The following is a 19,483-nucleotide window of genomic DNA, read 5'->3' as shown; positions in this document are numbered from 1 at the left end:
TGATGTGTTTTGAAGAAAATACATACATACCAACCAAGAATACAATACTTAAAAGTTTTACTTTGTATTATTATTCAGAAATTAAACATTACACATTAAATACTTTTCCAGAATGGTACTAGAAAAATGGTACATTAATATGATTATAAACTCAGTTTCATCCAATCTATTCCATTTTATGGACAGTTCCTAAAAATATCTTGAATTAATAACTCATTTTTTGATGATATAAAGGCCACTTGGAATGAACAGCATTATAATAGAATCCAGTTGGATCCAGCATATTGATTTTAAAAAGTAGTTCTCAACATAGAGATGCATCCAGAGTACTGTGTCCCAAACAGACAGAACGTCTGGGCAGCTAGCAGAACATCACACTTTATGATGTACGGTGATAGAGGAGCGCCGCGTCATTCTATGACCTGCCAGAAAGATATTAAGCAAACCAGGTGAATGGTCACTTATCAGTTTTGCTGCGGTCATATACCATGTCAAATAACATACAATAAAACATGTTTTACAATGTAGGGACATGCCTGGAATACCAGATGACTAAGCAAACCGTAAATAACGCTAATATAACTCAGGAAAAACAATCTCATATTTATTCAACTCCCTGGCGCAAAAATATGTCTGCATCCCGAATGGTACTCTATATAGTGCACTACTTTGGACCCTGTTCAAAATCAATAGGTTTACATATTGTGATTCACCCAGTCTTGTTTAAAGAAGACTGACTGTTGTCAATGTACTTAGAAAACATGTTATGAACTGTGGCCATGGGATATAAAAAGGTATAAATTAAATCTCATATCCCTATTTAAATTGAAGTGATCCAGAGATCCTCAGTCCTCAAGCACGTAAACTCCTGTGTGTGTGTGTGTGTGTGTGTGTGTGTGTGTGTGTGTGTCCAACGTCCCCCTAAACGCAACAGCCATAGCACTAGGCTAAGCGATCAGGGATCAATGCAGCACTCCATTCACCCACAATCTCCTTGCATAAGATATCAATCTTAAAGTACACTTAGGCTAGATCTCAAATGCCACCTTACGCCCTATAGCAGCCATACTCAACTGGCAGTTCTGGATCCGGACCCAGAACGGGGTCAATACGGACCGCAGGTCCTGACTAAATAAATAAATAGTATTTCTTTTTGGGGAAATTAAACTTACTGCTGTTGAGAGTTATAATAGTAGAATGCACAAGGTAATATGTTGAAATTTGGTTGTGTATGGACAGTTTTCCTTCCTCCACTGACAGACCTTAGAGAGCTATTTCTAACCTGTCAGAAAAATGTCCAGTTCATTACCACTAGCAGATGTCAACTAGAAAGGAAATTTAGGCTAACCAGCTACCTACTTCTTGTAGTTATCGTGGCCAGATTACATGCACAGGGGCCTCCATCCCAAGGGAACCCCAACTGATTTTGTTGAGCCACTCGGGTATCATATGAACACACATAAGACATGTCAAAATGTGTAGAATTGCAGGAAATTAGTTTAAAAAAATGGCAACTTTATTTTTATATCCGGCAAAAAGAGGGGTGTAAACAGTTTGAACAGCTTGGGGGTCGCAATGTTGGGGTTTGTTACGACAAATTACAATATCCATCCGGACCATCGCCACAGAGGAAATGTATGTGACCGGACCTTCTTAAATAGTAGTCGAGTACCCCTGCACTATAGTACACTATATAGGGAATAAGTAGGTATCATTTGAGATTTGTCCTTCATATCTTTTAATAAAAATGTGGATTTGTTTAATAATTCCATGGGTATCTTTCCATACCTCTTTTTGCATCAGGTAAGGCACTTCTGGGTAAAATGGCCCACATTACGGCCTTAAGGAACATTTAGTCAACAATTGTTTTCCCGATTTGTTGTTGCAGTTGCAATACATAAAGTCAAGTGGCTCATTTAACTTAGTGCTGAATTAATAAATCCATGCTGACATCAATGATGATAAATAAGTAAGTAAATAAACATTGAGTAAATATCATTTCAAATAAACAAGAATTGTAATATAATTAACACACCCAATATAGCTACGTTAAGTCTTAGTAGCTTCAGTCTATTAGGAGAAGAACAAATCACACTAGGTGTGGATTGCATTGACAAGATGTATGTTAGACCAAAAACCACTGAAAAACCACAAGTATTCCTTCTTTCAGAAATGTTTCAATTGCTTAGCGTGAGTTATCCAATTTCATGATTGTGATTCATGAACACAACTAAAGACTGCAGTGGAATTTCTCCTACTACCAGTAGTTGTGCGGCTAAAGAGGTACTGTGTGCTGTCTTAAGCCTATGAGTGAAGCCAATCGAAAGTTAAAAAGCCCCTCCACGATTCTGTCATTGCATTTTTTTTGTGTGCAATCCAAAATTTCGCCACATATTTTGCGAGGGCTTGCAAATTTGACCAATCACCACACGATTTCTGCATAAAAAAGTCAAATCATTGCAATATTACCGCAAAAAACGGATCCATCACGGCAGTACAAAAAGAGGGTGCGCAAATTAACCAATCACAGCATAATATGGTTCAATCAATCTACACGTCAACAAATGTTTCCCTCGTCGGCGCATTTTCGCGACAAATTGAACAAAATTGTTGCATACTGCCATTCAATATTTTTTTGTCCGCAAATATCACCAAAAAAAATAACATCCTGGAGGGACTGGTTGAAGTAGTAAGCACGTATTAAAAAAAAAAATACATGTATAAAACAAAATACTTGCTCCCAAAAATACCTGAACAATTAACCACTCACATCACTGAGCTGAGAACATGCTGGATGGAGTGATAAAGATCAGCACACAAGATGGAAGCTTTGGCTCCGTCTAGAGGTTGAGTCTGAGATTTCCAGCTATAATGTAATGCGCAAGTACATAAGAGTCTGTCATGATCACTGCAATGCCAAACACATCCACTACCAGCTGCTAAGTGGTCCTGTGTTCCAGAGAAAGAGAGAGGTAAGAACAAAAGTGAGAATAAAAAGTAGGAGTGGCTTTCAGTCAGATGAACAGACAGGTCATTAAATCCCACACATAAAAGTGTTAAATATCCCAGTCCATTGTCTCCCAGGTTTTCATAACAAATATCGACAAAAAAAGATGAGAAGTTGATGTGGTATGAGTTAATATCAAATGTGCGAAAACGTCAACGTTGTCCAGCAAGCACACGGTTGTGCATAGATACAGGAGGTGAGAACGGTTCGCCTCTCCACTACACCCCCCTCTCCTCAAAAAACCACTTCTGGTTGGCGTGGTCTGAGCAGGGCCGCAGGGCAGGGGCAGGGGTGTCGTTGTCAGTCTTGTCTACGGCCTGGACACACTGCTGCGTCATCACATGGTAGAGGGTGTCGTCCTAGTGGAAAGGAGTTATTAAAAACATGTTACCTTTATTTATAACAGGTTATTGAAATATAATCTATTTTACAAGCCAGGCCAAATGGACCACTAGTATAGAGTAGAGAAGCACTGTCCTTAAGGCCTATTAACTAATGCTGGTCCCTATTAACTAATGCTGGTCTTAATCCTTCCCTTTAACCAACTAATATCTACCTAAATAACCAAGTCTGTGGACTCACTATCCAACCAATAGAAAAAGAAGAATTTAACAGCAGAAGGACTGGCTACAACCCTGGAGAAGTGAAGTTGTGAACCACTGGTGTGTAGACGACATCCAGGAACAAGAGACTACATACAGACATTACAGAGAGGGGAGCAGTGCAGTGTGAAAAGAGTCATATCACAATACATTGAAAGCCAAGAAACTGTCCCTAGCCTTCTGTCAATTGCTCTCTCCAGCTATTAACATGTTTGGAAACCAGGGGAGCAACTTTGATTTTAGAAGTGGGAGGGACATCATCTTTTTTTTTTTTAATCCAGTCCGATAAACACTCCAAACAGCCTACCCGACCGCTCGGAGGCGTCCGCATGGTCCTAAAGCACACCGTTGCCTTGTTTTGTATCACATTCCAATGATAAAACTGGGGGGGACAAAAATGCAAATGTGGGGGGGACTTTCGCTTGTCCCCAGTGAAAGTTGCACCCCTGCTGGAAACACTGAACACATACCTGTACTAAACTACCACAACAAGCATGGACTGTGCACCCAGTCAATAGGCTACCTCAATGCTTTATGATCCATTGTGTACGAAATGACACAAAAACACTTATCACCTGAGATACATCAAAGCTATCCAGAAGACATTATTTGATCATGTGACCCCTACTCCAAAGAGAGACTGGGGCTATTAACATCTACTAAAGTGGTACTGGGATGAGTCTGTATCTGAGGGGAGTTGGAGTCTGTGGAGGCTAAGGACTCGAGAAAGAGAAAGGGCAAGAAAGAGCGAGAGAGTGCTGACAGAGGTACTGCTGAAAGTGTGAAAATGGGAGAGCTGAGAGAGTGTGAAAATGGGAGAGCTGAGAGAGTGTGAAAATGGGAGAGCTGAGAGAGAGTGAAAATGGGAGAGCTGAGAGGGAGAGAGATGGCTTTATCTATCACGTACAGAGATAAACCTAGAGAAGAGTCCCCTAAGCAAGCTGGTCATAGGGCTCTGTTCACAAACACAACCCCAGGACTGTTTGTGTTTGGAATGTTTACTGTTCATTTTTGATTGTTTATTATCTATTTCACTTGCTTTGGCAATGTAAACATATGTTTCCCATGCCAATAAAGCCCTTTGAATTGAAATGATAGAGCGAGATAGCGCTGAGAGAGAGAAAGAGATGAGAGCTGAGGGGAGAGGGCTTAATGTCAGTATTTGTCAAAGCTTCCCTTTGAACATGCTCTGAATGCATCGAGGCCGCTCCAACAAAAAAGTCAACAGAACACAAGAGTGCTTAGTGAAAACCAACATTTAGCTCCACCCGTACTGTACTCTACTGTATATTCTGTCTTCAGAACCCCTTGATTTTTCCAACATTTTGTTGTGTTACACAGTGGGATTAAAACAGAATGTTGTCCATTTTTTTCAACAATCTACTCAAAATACTCTGTCAAAGTGGAAGAAAACTCTAACATTTGTTAAACATTTATACAATAAAACACTAATCTATCTTGATTAGATAAGTTTTCAGCCCCCTGAGTCAATACATGTTAGAATCAACTTTGCACACCTGGATTGTGCAATATTGGCCCATTATTCTTTAAATCATCATTGCTAGACAGCCATGTTCAAGTCTTGCCATAGATTTTTGTTTTAGGTTTTGTCCCATGCCATGACAGGGGTAAAGGATGATCCGGTGGTTTTGGTCGTCAGGAGGGTTGTAGTAAAAAGGTGAATGTCTCCCAGTGTCTGTTGGAAAGCAGACTGAACTGTGTTTTTCTCTAGGATTTTGCCTGTGCTTAGCTCTATTCCGTTTCTTTTTATCCTGAAAAAGTCCCTAATCCTTGCCGATGACAAGCACACCCATAACATGATACAGCCACCACCATCCTTGAAAATATGAAGCGTGGTACTCAGTGATGTGTTGGGTTTGACCCTAACATAACACTTTGTATTCAGGATAAAACATTTTTGCAGGATTAGTTTGGTGCCTTATTGCGAACAGGATGGATGTTTTGGAATATTTTTATTATGTACAGGCGTCCTTTTCACTCTGTCATTTATGATTGTATTGTGGAGTAACTACAATCTTGTTGATCTATCCTCAGTTATCAAACTCTAAATGTTTTAAAGATGAATTGTATTTATTTATTTAACGAGGCAAGTGAGTTATGAACAAATTCTTATTTACAATGACGGCCTAGGAACAGTGGGTTAACTGCCTTGTTCAGGGGTAGAACAACAGATTTTTATCTTGTCAGCTCAGGGATTCGATCCAGCAACCTTTCGGTTACTGGCCAAACGCTCTAACCACTAGGCTACCTGCCACCCCTAAAGTTGGGTCACCATTGGGCTCATGATGAAATCCCTGAGAAGTTTCCTTCCTCTCCAGCAACTGAGTTAGGAAGGACGCCTGTAACTTTGTAGTGACTGGGTGTATTGATACACCATCCAAAGTGTAATTAATAACTTCACCATACTCAAAGGAGCACTTAAGTGTGTGTTTTTTTTTTTACCCATCTACCAATAGTTGCCCTTCTTTGCGAACCATTGGAAAACCCTTCCTGACCTTTGTGGCTGAATCTGTGCTTCAAATTCACAAATTCACTGAGTGACCTTACAGATAATTGTATGTGTGGGGTACAGAGATGGGGTAGTCATTTAAAAATCATGTTAAACAAAATTATTGCACACAGAGTGAGTCCATGCAACTTATGTGACTTACGTACATTTTTACTCCTGAACTTATTTATGCTTGCCATAACAAAAATGGTTGAATACTTACACTCAAGACATTTCAGCTTTTCATTTTTAATTAATTTGTAAACATTTCTAAACATATAATTCCACTTTGACATTATGGGATATTTTGTGTAGATTAGGGACACAAAATAATCTAAATTTAATCCATTATAAATTCAGGCTGTAACAACAAAATGTGGAAAAAGTCCATGGGTGTGAATACTTTCTGAAGGCCCTGTACGTCCATGTGTTCATCTGGGTTTTCTACTCCCCACTCCACCTTCTTCAGAGGAGGCTGGTGGACAGAGATCTAAGAGGACCGGTTCTTTGTAATGGTTGAATGGAACGGTATCAAAACATATGATTTCCATGTGTTTGATACCCTTACACGGCAGGTAGCCTAGTTTTGGGCCAGTAACCGAAAGGTTGCTAGTTCGAATCCCCGAGCTGACAAGGTAAAAATCTGTCGTTCTGCCCCTGAACAAGGCAGTTAACCCACTGTTGCTAGGCCGTCACGTAAATAAGAATTTGTTCTTAACTGACTTGCCTAGTTAAAATAAAAAGGTTAAATAAAAAAAACATTGATTCCATTTTTAAAAATCCTGTCCACGTATATCTCTGCCCACCATCCACCACTGACCCTTTCCTCTGCTCCCTGTTTGCTGCCATGATGTGGGATGAACACACAGTCCCCACCCAGCTCACCTCTCTGAGGACAAACTTCTGGTCCTGTGGTACAGTCTGCCGGGGTTTCCTGCACAGCTGCACGGTCAGGTAGTTGGAGACAGCATCCCCCACAGCACACCCTGCTGGCTCCCTGGTGTTATAGCGGATCTCCCTACTCTCATTGGAGTACTCAAAGAACTGCAACAGGAGAGATGCAGAGTGTGTGCGTGATTCGTGGAGTTTTTGTTGTGTTCCATACAGCTGACCTCACACACGATGGTACCTGATTTCTTCACTAGCATTTTGGTCCAAATACACAGTCATTTTGTACTTGTCAATGTGCATTATAATCTGAAGCCCTGAGTCAAATACCGTTTCCATTACCACCTGCTGTCTGCCAGGGCCAGTTAAAAATCTAATGACCATTACATGCAAGTTGCGCCTCTCCCATTTACTCATTGGTTTTCAGGAGCATACCAACCCACCTGGATGATAAAAGGTGAACGAGGAGAGATTAAATCAAAGAAAACCTACTAGGTTTCACCTTTATCTGTGGACTAATTGTCAGAGTAGAGAACACACGACTTTGTATGACTCAAAATAGGTTCAATTCTACAAAAATCCACCAAAAGAAGAAGGTAAAAATAATACAATGATTTTTATTCCAGGACAAATTAGCTAGCAACTGCAAGCTAGCTAAATGTCCATTGCCATGACTTTGGCCTGTGGGTAAGGTTTATAACCCCCCCCCCCCCCATAAATGCCTTTCTCCCTTTTCTCTAATGAAGGACTCTTGAAAAGCCTTTGTTAAACAGAGTCGGGGAACATCAAAAGGTGGGGGGAAAGGAACCATATTTCGGTAATCCAACTAGTGGAGAATATGCGTTGGTACTTAATGAATATGATGTCAGTTCGGTTGTCATCTGAGACATTATGACTGATGACAGGACGACATAAACTATCTGGGAAAGTCTACACATTCTAGTTATGAGATTCACATGGAATTGTTGTGCAATTTAAATGTTTAAATAAAAGATGAAATGTAATTTTAGCTTCCAAATGAGAGAATTGGGTTTTCATAAGGTTAGAGCTCTGCTCAATCAGTGGCGCGCGCCTGTGAAGAGACATTGGTTATAAACTATGAAACCCACCCTTCTCTCCCTCCACTATATAAGCCCTTGATGAAAATGTAACCTCCTGTTCTGAGTACGTGAGGCCTGCAGCCTCTGCGTTAAAAGGGAGAATAATTTGCTGTTCCGGGTTCATTAGGGCGACGGTCCGATGTCAGAAGGATTCAGATAATAAGCTGTTCCGGGTACATTAGGGCGACGGTCCGATGTCAGAAGGATTCAGATAATAAGCTGTTCCGGGTACATTAGGGCGACGGTCCGATGTCAGAAGGATTCAGATAATAAGCTGTTCCGGGTACATTAGGGCGACGGTCCGATGTCAGAAGGATTCAGATAATAAGCTGTTCCGAGGACGTGAGGACGACGGTTCCACGTTAAAAGGACGAACATGTCAACTACAGAACTAAGCCAACCTCAGCGTGAGCTTTGGTTGCGAATGGTATGAACTTTGAACTCTTAGTCACTACAGAAGTGATACCTCCTAGCCGTTGAGTTAGCAGCGGCCGCTGTAAACGTGGGCTAGGAAAGGATGGACAAAGGATCTCTTCTAACAAACACGACACTGCCAAGTATTCTGTTTACCACCAGAGACACTCTTAAAGGGACAAGGAAGATCTCTGTTGGGCAACACGACCAGCATCTACAACCAACCTACCGAAGCGCAGCTCAGAGTAAATATTTATTGCATTTTCCTTTTCCAAATGGGCGGTTATTTAGAATGCATAAAATTCTGTATTTACGATAGCATAGCTTCTATGTTTGTTCTTCAGTCCTCCCGCGCTTTCATTCAAGCCCAACCCCCTCTCTTTGTGTAACCAGCCGTCATACAGGTTCCGTCCCCAGGGACGTTTTCTTGTAGGATATAATTAGTAATCAATGTATGATCCATTCTGTGTGATTAGTTAGGTATTTAGTAAATAAATAATTAAACCAAAGTTTGTATTGGTGATTCAACTTGTTAGCCAGGGTTCGTGAAGATAACCAAGAATTTACAACTTTCAGATGAGACTGAAATAAGGTGACGATTAATATTGACTGCTATTGATGTAAAATATTACTAGGTCTTTAAGAGTTTATTCGGAAGATAACAGCTCTATAAACACTCTTTCGTGGTGCCCCAACTTTCTAGTTAATTATCTACCTGATTAGCTTAATCAGGTGATATTAATTACAGAGAAATGATTTTATAGAATAGCATGTCATATCACTTAATCCGGCATAGCCAAAGACACGACACCATGAATGCTTCATGTGTTTAAACCTGTCCCCAAACTAATATAGTTGGTTAGGCATTTTAATCTGTGTGTTATGAACACGTCTGCTGGGTATAGACAAAATCAACATGCACACGCAGATGCACGTGCATGGCCGGTTTGGTCAAGGTGTTAGGCTATTGGCCATGAAAGCACTATAAGCATTGTTTAACCATGACAGCTGAGGAGGCGTAATTTGTTCTTAACTGACTTGCCTAGTTAAAAAAAGGTTCAATTAAAAAAATTATAAACAAAAATCTAAACTAACAACAATCACTGCAGTCCTGAAAACAATATAGGTTAGCACACCAGTGTCTGAACCACTACTAAATGAAGGACATGGAGAGTAAAGATGGAGCCATAGCTACCTGGTTTTAAATGAAGGACATGGAGAGTAAAGATGGAGCCATAGCTACCTGGTTTTAAATGAAGGACATGGAGAGTAAAGATGGAGCCATAGCTACCTGGTTTTAAATGAAGGACATGGAGAGTAAAGATGGAGCCATAGCTACCTGGTTTTAAATGAAGGACATGGAGAGTAAAGATGGAGCCATAGCTACCTGGTTTTAAATGAAGGACATGGAGAGTAAAGATGGAGCTATAGCTACCTGGTTTTAAATGAAGGACATGGAGAGTAAAGATGGAGCCATAGCTACCTGGTTTTAAATGAAGGACATGGAGAGTAAAGATGGAGCTATAGCTACCTGGTTTTAAATGAAGGACATGGAGAGTAAAGATGGAGCCATAGCTACCTGGTTTTAAATGAAGGACATGGAGAGTAAAGATGGAGCCATAGCTACCTGGTTTTGTCCCATGCCATGACAGGGGTAGAGGATGATCCGGTGGCCCACCAGGTTATGGTCGTCAGGAGGGTTGTAGTCAAAGCAGTAGCTGGACATGCCTCTGTTCTTCAGCTAAAGGGAAACAACACGCAGATGCTGCTGTTAATGTACAGCTATGAGTGTGGGGAGTCAAGGGAAAGTTCAGTCAAGTTGTCTATGACAACCCACTTGAGTGCACTATCCCTTTAATAAAAACACAGATTAATTAATGTTGTACATTTACTTAAGTAAAAATACTTTAAAGTACTACTTATGTCGGGTTTTTTTTATCTGTACTTTACTATTTATATTTTTGCCAACTTTTACTTCACTACATTCCTAAAGAAAATAATGTACTTTTTACTCTATACATTTTCCCTGACACCCAAAAGTCCTAGTTACATTTTGACAGGAAAATGGTCCAATTCACACACTTATCAAGAGAACATCCCAGGTCATCTCTACTGCCTCTGATCTGGTGGACTCACTAAACACAAATGCTTAGTTCGTAAGTTATGTCTGAGCGTTGCAGTGTGCCCCTGGCTATCCGTTAACAAAAAAACGAAATAACATAGGGATGTCTGGTTTTCTTAATATAAAGAAGTTAAAATGATTTATACTTAAGTTCATTTTAGCAATTCCATTTACTTTTGATACTTAAGTATATTTACAACCAAATACCTTTAGACAAGTAGTATTTTACTGGGTGACTTTTACTTGAGTTACACTGTGCAAATGTGAGGTCGCCTGGGTTGAAAACGTCAACACCTGTTTCTTATTGGACAGGTTCCGGTAGTTTCAGTCCGTTTTCTTCTGTTTGGTGCCTGACTAATACAACCTTGGAGTCAAAATGGTAGCATTCTCCTCACCATTCCAAACATCCCAGGCCTGTCCTCAGGGACGTGGATATCAGGATAGATGTTCTCCAGGTACCACTTGAAGTCCTTACATCCCAGCTGGGTCCTGAGCCTCCTCCTGTCTGTCACGTCCCCAAAGGCTTCCTGACAACAACAAAACATGAGACTTTAAAATTATACAATTATATTTATTTTGAGGCCATGCAGTCATGAGCTCAGAAGTAAATGTTCAACTGACTTCCTGTCTCTGGGTATTATTCTGTGAACTGACAAAGAACAGCACCATCTATGGTTTTTCAAAAGTTCCCATAAACACACAAATCACAAAACCACCATATACACTGACACTACAAAAACAGACTTTTGCATCAACCTCCTCTTCTGTTGCACACAATCTCAACTCAAATGTAAGCACTCCTCCCACACACACAAACACTTCCCAGTGGCAGACCACCACTGCATCCTGGTCACTGTTAGCACAAATACACTCCAATCCACAGTCTAGGGTTGCAAAATTCCCAAGGTTTTTCAGAAATCAAATTTGATTTGTCACACGCTTCGTAAACAGCAGGTGTAGAGTAACAGTGAAATGCTTACGAGCCCTTCCCAACAATGCAGAGAGAAAGAAAATAGAGACATAATAGAAAAGTCAAACAAGTAATAATAAATACACAATGAGTAACGATAAATTGGCTATATACACAAGGTACCAGTACCGAGTCGATATGCAGGGGTACGAGGTAATTGAGGTATACATGTACAGTTGAAGTCGGAAGTTTACATACATTTAGATTAGAGTCATTAAAACTCGTTATTCAACCACTCCACAAATGTCTTGTTAATAAACTATAGTTTTGGCAAGTCGGTTAGGACATCTACTTTATATGTCCTATATCGACATAACCGGAAAGGCCGCTCAGCATGGAAGAAGGCACTGCTAGCAGAGAGAACAGTGTATGACTTGGGTGGCTGGAACATTTGACATTTTTTAGGGCCTACCTGCCTGGTATAGAGGATACATAGAGCTCGGCAGAGAGCTCTGCTCCAGTGATGTACTGGGCCGTATGGTCAGATGCCAAGCAGTTGCCATACCAAGCGGTGATGCAGCCAGTCAAGATGCTCTCAATGGTGCAGCTATAGAACATTTTGACAATATGAGGCCCATGCCAAATCTTTTTAGCCTCCTGAGGTTTATATGCAATGCAGGACAGAGCTAGATAAACTAGTATTATCATCAACCATGTGTAGTTAACTAGTGATTATGATTGATTGATTGATTGTTTTTTATAAGATAAGTTTAATGCTAGCTAGCAACTTACCTTGGCTTCTTACTGCATTCGCGTAACAGGCAGGCTCCTCGTGGAGTGCAATGTAAAGCAGGTGGTTAGAGCGTTGGAATAGTTAACCGTAAGGTTGCAAGATTGAATCCCCGAGCTGACAAGGTAAAAATCTGTCGTTCTGCCCCTGAACAAGGCAGTTAACCCACCGTTCCTAGGCCGTCATTGAAAACAAGAATGTGTTCTTAACTGACTTGCCTAGTTAAATAAAAGGTGCAAAAAAAAATCATAATAATAATAAAAACCGGCCAAATCGGCATCCAAAAATACCGATTTCCGATTGTTATGAAAACTTGAAATCGGCCCTAATTAAATCGGCCATTCCGATTAATCGGTCGACCTCATGTCCTGGACCCACAATTACAGCACCATACACTACTGGTCCTGACCCACAATCACAGCACCATACACTACTGGTCCTGACCCACAATTACAGCACCATACACTACTGGTCCTGACCCACAATCACAGCACCATACACTTTCAAACTGTGCAGCAAAATTGCTAGTTCCTGTTCAGGGCTGGCCTACCAGGCGAGCGTGGGGGTTACGGTGGTAGTACAACTCCTTGTAGTCGTCCATCCAGACCTCGGCAGCACGCACGCTGTTGGCCAGGGCCTTACTCCGCGAATAGGGGGCCTTCTTGGGGAAGACGTGGCCCACGTGGGAGCAGGGGTGGATCTCCAGGCTGCCCCCGCACTGCCAGATCTAAATAACAACAACAGCAGCAACACAAGGACATGATTAGCTACACACCGTGATTCAATCAGGCAGCACAATGGACAGCTTTGTGTGTCTTTCTAAAAGGGGAGGGAGTTCTGTTGTTGTATGGCGGTTTGGTTCTTTCCCACAGGAAGTAACTGAAGGAAAACATGACCTCTGTGCTGGTTTAAATTCTTCAAACTCTGCAACTTTATTGACTGTGGAACCTTTATTGACAGAGGTAACTTTTGGTTCAAAGTTCTTTAATGTGATTTTGATTAGAGAACAGAAAGGCAATTTTTGTTGACCCAAAATGGCATAGTGGTGACCTAGTTATATAATGAAAGTATAAACATTGCAGCCTTGTGTGAATCCCCACATATTTCACAACAGTATGGTGACCATCGGTTACTGGATTCCAGTGGGTTTTTAACTTTTCACAGAAACGTCAGGAAAAAGGCATGGATAAACAGCACAGAGTACAGCAAGCCCAAAGGTATCACTCTCGCTCTCACACACAATCTCACTCACACAAACTCTCGCTCGTTCTCTTTCTCACCTACACTCACCCTGAATGAGAACTCTAGGTTCTCTCCTCCCCACACCTCCATGCCTGTGTCGTACGTCCCCAGGTAATGGAAATAGTTCTTACTGACAGCAAACAGCCCACCAGCCATAGTAGGAGACCTGGGACCAAAACACACACAGCTTACAGAACAGATCATGAAAACTTGTTCCATAATTATCAGAAATCATATAGCCTATGGTATGTATAACAATTGTTGATCTCTACATAATATGCACATCAAATTGTTAAACGTACATCTTGATAGTTAACTGAGGATTAGACTATTTTCCTCTCCGATACACTGAAGTTGTTAGGGTCCCACAGACCTGATGACATCAATGGCAGAACACCTGTTTCTAATGTAGGGTACCACAGACCTGATGACATCAATGGCAGAACACCTGTTTCTAATGTAGGGTACCACAGACCTGATGACATCAATGGCAGAACACCTGTTTCTAATGTAGGGTACCACAGACCTGATGACATCAATGGCAGAACACCTGTTTCTAATGTAGGGTACCACAGACCTGATGACATCAATGGCAGAACACCTGTTTCTAATGTAGGGTACCACAGACCTGATGACATCAATGGCAGAACACCTGTTTCTAATGTAGGGTACCACAGACCTGATGACATCAATGGCAGAGCGCCTGTGTTTCTGCTCGTACTCTGGCACCGAGTGCCAGGTGAAGACCAGCCGCCAATCAAACCCTCCAATCTGGGGTTCCCCGGGGTTGCCTAGATACTGGAAGGTGTTCCAGTCGATGACATCAATGACGGGACACACCACAGCAGACGGCTCCTCCTTTATCCTGGGGCAGAGGAGAAGAGAGCAGAAGCAAGCATGGGGCAGGGGGTTGCAGTATAACAGGGTGACGACAGAGAGAAAGGCCTCACCAGGTACGATATGGAACAGGCCTTTGGAGGCTTGGGATTAATGTGAAAGGGGGTGGGTAAGGAAAATAGTTCATATAGCTACACATATCCAAATCTAGCCAGCAACACGATACATTCAACCGCAAAGTAGAAGGAATGGAGAGAAGTACTACTGTACATGTGAAAACTAAGGTCCCACGACTAGACTGAAGAACTGTCCTGACCTGGCCCACTACGGGGTTTCTCACCTGTCGAGCAGGGGCTCCAACCAGCCCTTGTGGCATTCACAGTGGCAGTCGAGAAAGGTCAGCACGTCGCCCGTGGCGATGGAGGCCCCCAAGAGCCTGGCCCGCACCAGGCCCTCCCTCTTCCTGGCACGGATCAGATGCACCTTCTTCAAGCTGGAGATGTAGTTTTCTAACGGCTCCTTCAAATGAGCTGACAGGGAACCAAAAGGGCTGTTTACGCATCATGACAAGTGTGTACATTTCCTCAACTGGGATGTGTGTAACGTGCAGGTACAGGGTGTGTAATGGTACAGTGTGTGTAATGTTACAACAGGGTGGTGCTGCTAACAGATGTGCCTGCGCTTTGTGGTTTAATTGATAATGACAAGCAAGTAAGAAAGGCTTTTCTTCACTACGTTTTCTTCACTGTAGGTATTTCCAAATGTACTGATTTAGCACCATCTAGTGGCGATGGAAGTAACCACTCAACGTCAAATGGGGAAGTGATGCCCTTTGAGGTTCAGTAAATATTGGTGCCCTATCGATCCTTAAGAGAAAATACAACAAACCAAAAAATGATACAAATTGTTAACTAACACTGGCACTTGACTCTTTTTCCCCTTACTAGCTCTGACTTTGCTGATAGATACTTTGAGGAAAAATGTACTTACTGTGACTGATGTGTGGTTGTCCCACCTAGCTATCTTAATACGAATGCACTAAGTGGAAGTCGCTCTGGATAAGAGCGTCTGCTAAATTCCTAAAATGTAAACTACTTGTCAGAAATCTGACCAAATAATCAGAGCGACTCCCACGGCCAATAGTACGTCATGTGCTGAAAGGGACAAATAGTGGCCTATGAGTAAGGCTGCAAGTTTACCAACTGGTATTCAAATGTATTTCAAGTTCACTTAAAAACTTTCATTTTAGTATTTTGTTCATTAGTCCGTTGTTAACGCAGTCCCCCCCAAAAAATGTGCATGTCAGCAGTCAAGTTTTCAAGGTAGAACACTTTCAGTACAGAGCAGAAACTTTGATGATGATGATGATGATGATGAGTTCGCATTATATGAACCATCACTTTAACCTTAACATATTGAATGTCATATTCATCAGATATTGACTCTCATTGGCTTTGGCAGACATAGTGATGTCACTCTAGCCAAGCATGTCTGTAAATCTGGGCCCATACAAACAGGGTCTCAGAGTAAGAGTTTAGCCTTTAAGATCACAATTAATACAAATTGCATTGACAGAAGGCACCTGGTCCTAGATCAGCACATACAGGCAAAGGGTGGCTACTGTGAAGAATCGCAAATAGAAATATTTTTGGATTTGTTTAACTCTTTTTTTTTGGTTACTACATGATTCCATGTGTGTTATTTCATAGTTTTGATGTCTTCACTATTATTCTACAATGTAGAAAATAGTAAAATAAAGAAAAACCCTTGAATGAGAAGGTGTGTCCAAACTTTTGACTGGTAGTGTATGTCTATGATTGTACCTCTGTCACTATAGTCGTCCACCAGCACCACCTCTCGTAGCAGTACGTCAGGTGAGGTCTCCAGGACACTGTGGACAGTGCGCAGCAGCGTGGACCACGCCTCGTTGTAGAAGGCGATCACCACTGAAGTGGATGGCAATGACCTATAGTCATACTTCTGGTCCTTACAACTGGAGAAGTAAAGAGTTCACTTGTTATAGATCTGTAGCAAGCCTGACCTCAGACATCCCCTACCCATCATGCTTCTCATTGTTTACTCACTGTCATATGCATGACTAGGATTGTAAATATAGCACAAACAGATCTGTCACCCCGGCTAATAGATCTGGGTCAGTATTCTGAATGTGTCTAAGAGTAGGAGTGCTGATCTGATCTAGGAAGAAAGAAAATCTGTTCGTTTTTGGTCAATGTTGTTGGTTACCCTTGTGCTTGGATGTCTGACTGAGATGTGGCTGCAGGACTTTATTCATTCTTTGCACATGGCTCAACAGGCACCAAGTAATTTAATACCTAATTCCTGGCCCTTTAGTAAACTCAAAATAAAGAATTTAAAGTGCTGTGTCAGTGATCTGACTTTATCCAACCTTGCAAAATCAAGCATTGCCTTGCCTGTCATTTAGAAATACTCAACGAGGTTTGCCACAATGGGTTGATGGCAAGAGGCTAGGCTACTTCATATTCAGTCAGTCATATTTAGAAAAGCTCTAGAAAATACTCTTATCACAGGGGAATGTTGGGAAAATATCAAACACACCACACATCAAACTCACGGCCAACTTACAGAGGATTCCATCGTTCAGGCAGACTGCGGTGGAGAGACACCAGATCACTCACATAAGTATTAATCTGGTGTTTATTAATACTTTCCTCTTCTTTTTTCTTCTCCTCTCCAACGAGGTTCAATTTGACAGCTCTGCCCATTTCTCCCAAGGCATTTAAATCCAACGGCGGTTTGTCATATACAGGCTTTTTAAGCATTTCATTTGCAATATCTTGCTCAGTGGGAACCTCTCTTCGACTTGTTCCAGCTATGTCGCCGGGATTATTATGCCTGTTTAAAATAAAATATCCCACAATAGACGCCCCAAAAAGGCAAACTATCAACTTCCACCGATTCCTTCGCCGGGAAAGTGCCATCGTGTCTCCCTTCACGGGATATGTTCATACCCCGTGGGCTACAGCAGCATCATGGTGCATCACCAAACCAGATCCACCAAATTCACCATGAACTGGCTTCTGATAATAACTTTACGCAATGTAAAAGTTCCCCTATTTTACGTGAATCAACTTTTTATTTCAAAATGTTTAACAGGGTTGACCAAATTTGACTAACCAAGTCAGATTTCAACGGTCTTTTCCTGTCATCCAGCGATTGGCTTCCTTGGTCAAAGTTTATTGAAATATGACTTCTCCATAAACGTGATGTTAAAACTGGATTTACCCGATTAGAGTATCTATCTTGATGGATTACCAATAACACCTAGATAAAAAAAAAAAGAATGAAGGTCAAATTAAAGAGTGTGTCCAGCGCTTCATTCTGTCCCAGTAGCACTAAATCCTAATCCATTTTACGCACCCTACTTATCTTCGCGCCATGGACACAATGTAGCCTACATTAACTATGTCACATTGTAGCTCTTTACCTGCAACCTACTCACACACTTCAACGGTTTCCGTTAGCCGAGCCGCACAAAATCATTCACGTCGATACATTTCAGAAGTTTGTCAGAAGTTTATCAGTCACTAATCTTTCTCCAGTGTCACGAGTTGTTGTACCAACAAACGACGCTGTGCAAACAATGTCTTCTGGGTTCCAGGAAACTGTACCGAAAAAATGAGTTAGAGTTTAACAATGTTACAGCTGCTTCGTTTCGATTTCCTATTCATAATTATGCAAATGCGTGAAGCATTAAATTGACTGCTTCCGGGTTGGCAACAAGGAGTAAAAAAAAGTACAATATCACGTGACTGTAGTTGACTGTAGTTTTCATGCACTGATTCCAAAGAGACTACTGATATTCCGTGTTCTTGTATGAACAGAACTTGTGTTATTAAATATATTATTTGACATTTGTTTAACATTTACGGCTGCAACAAAGTCATCTTCATTGTGGACCAATATTCTTACATTATTTCTCTTAGCACTGATGAATGTCACTTAGCCCTATATTTATTTAAAATAATCTAGTTTGAAGCAAACATCTTGAAGCAAACATATTTAAGAAAATGAAAATGATCAATAATTGAGGTAACTGTTCAGAGTGAGAAGGTCATTTGGGTGCCATACTGTTTGATTGAATACTCTTATTGTCAAAACAACAAATAGAAAAGGTAACCAGAGTGTTGTAATACACCATGGTACACTGACGGGTCTGTCTGACTATCTCTGGAGGAAAACATATATTAGCCTGGATGAGGAAGTTTTCATAAAAAATAAACAGTCAACACTCATTTTGTAGGCCAACAGGTTATTATTTCTCTTAACCTATTAAACATAAAACAATATGTAAAAGAGAGATACTTTAAATGCAAATTGAATGGTCCATACACTCTCCTCGGACAGTAGTGCATACAGTGGCATTAGTGTCAAGAAGCCAACTAATATGGTACTACATCAACCTCCAGTTAATTGGCTTCATTTCCATGGTGGTTATGATGCAATATCTCAAGGTGCTGTCCAGAGTCATGCACATGCTACAGCATTTCACAAGTGTCATTTACATCATTTCTGGCAAGCAAAATGTATTTAGGCTTACACTTCAGTGAGCCTGAAGATTATTCTACCATTTCACGCAAAGCCACGGAGTAATTTGATTGGATAAGTAGTAAACACCGGAGGCTCTGGTCATGTAAAGTACTAAAGAATGTTGGAAATCCTGATTGTTTTATTGCTCATGGTAAGGTTTAAAAAGAAGTTAGGGGGTACTAAGCTAACATATGGAATTGTTTTAAGATGGTCATAGCATGGATCATTTACCTATTTGATTTAGAATTTTAGGACCCCTTTAGGTGTTAAAAAAAGTACATATAATTTTTTGTTGTTCAAATATTCAATTTGGTCTTCACTACTATAGAAACGCATTGAATAACATATTCATAAATGGCAAAAAAATATATATATAATAAAAGAGTTCAAATATTCATCATAAAGAACAAGGTTTTGAAGTGTTTGTCCTATATCTAGGAGATATAAGAAAGGTCAGAAAATATATATTTTTGGGGATTTAAACCCTAATTTG

The 19,483-nt window shown here is 40.9% G+C and overlaps 1 protein-coding gene across 4 annotated transcripts; it reads right to left on the bottom strand.

Moving 5' to 3' along the window:
- Positions 1–40: 40 nt before the first annotated feature.
- On the bottom strand, positions 41–18,157 carry LOC106588955 (polypeptide N-acetylgalactosaminyltransferase 12). Of its 4 annotated transcripts, XM_014178538.2 has the most exons (11): positions 17,888–18,157; positions 17,026–17,724; positions 16,245–16,414; positions 14,762–14,951; positions 13,958–14,449; positions 13,633–13,750; positions 12,893–13,069; positions 11,038–11,169; positions 10,148–10,261; positions 7,004–7,162; positions 41–3,366 (listed from the first exon to the last, which is right to left on the bottom strand). In XM_014178538.2, exons 2-11 carry the CDS (start codon positions 17,379–17,381, stop codon positions 3,226–3,228), a joined length of 2,049 nt encoding a protein of 682 aa, XP_014034013.2. In that variant the 5' UTR covers positions 17,382–17,724; positions 17,888–18,157; the 3' UTR covers positions 41–3,225. The 4 variants fall into 4 exon arrangements, with proteins under 4 accessions (XP_014034013.2, XP_014034012.2, XP_045565765.1 ...); XM_014178537.2 differs by having other exon boundaries at positions 17,026–18,149; XM_045709809.1 differs by having other exon boundaries at positions 14,111–14,449; positions 17,026–18,147.
- Between the last annotated feature and the right edge of the window lie 1,326 nt (positions 18,158–19,483).

This window comes from Salmo salar, chromosome ssa27 (genome assembly GCF_905237065.1).
Source record: "Salmo salar chromosome ssa27, Ssal_v3.1, whole genome shotgun sequence".
Classification (NCBI taxonomy): Eukaryota; Metazoa; Chordata; class Actinopteri; order Salmoniformes; family Salmonidae; genus Salmo; species Salmo salar.
The sequence above is the reverse complement of the archived record's forward strand: the minus strand, read 5'-3'. Positions and strand labels throughout refer to the sequence as shown.

Coding starts and splice junctions, on each gene's coding strand:
- LOC106588955 (XM_014178538.2), bottom strand. CDS start 17,381: ATGGCACTTTCCCGGCGAAGGAATCGGTGGAAGTTGATAGTTTGCCTT. Junction 16,415..17,025: donor CCTGAACGATGGAATCCTCT/GTAAGTTGGCCG, acceptor TTACTTCTCCAG/TTGTAAGGACCAGAAGTATG. Junction 11,170..12,892: donor GTAACCCCCACGCTCGCCTG/GTAGGCCAGCCC, acceptor TGTTGTTGTCAG/GAAGCCTTTGGGGACGTGAC.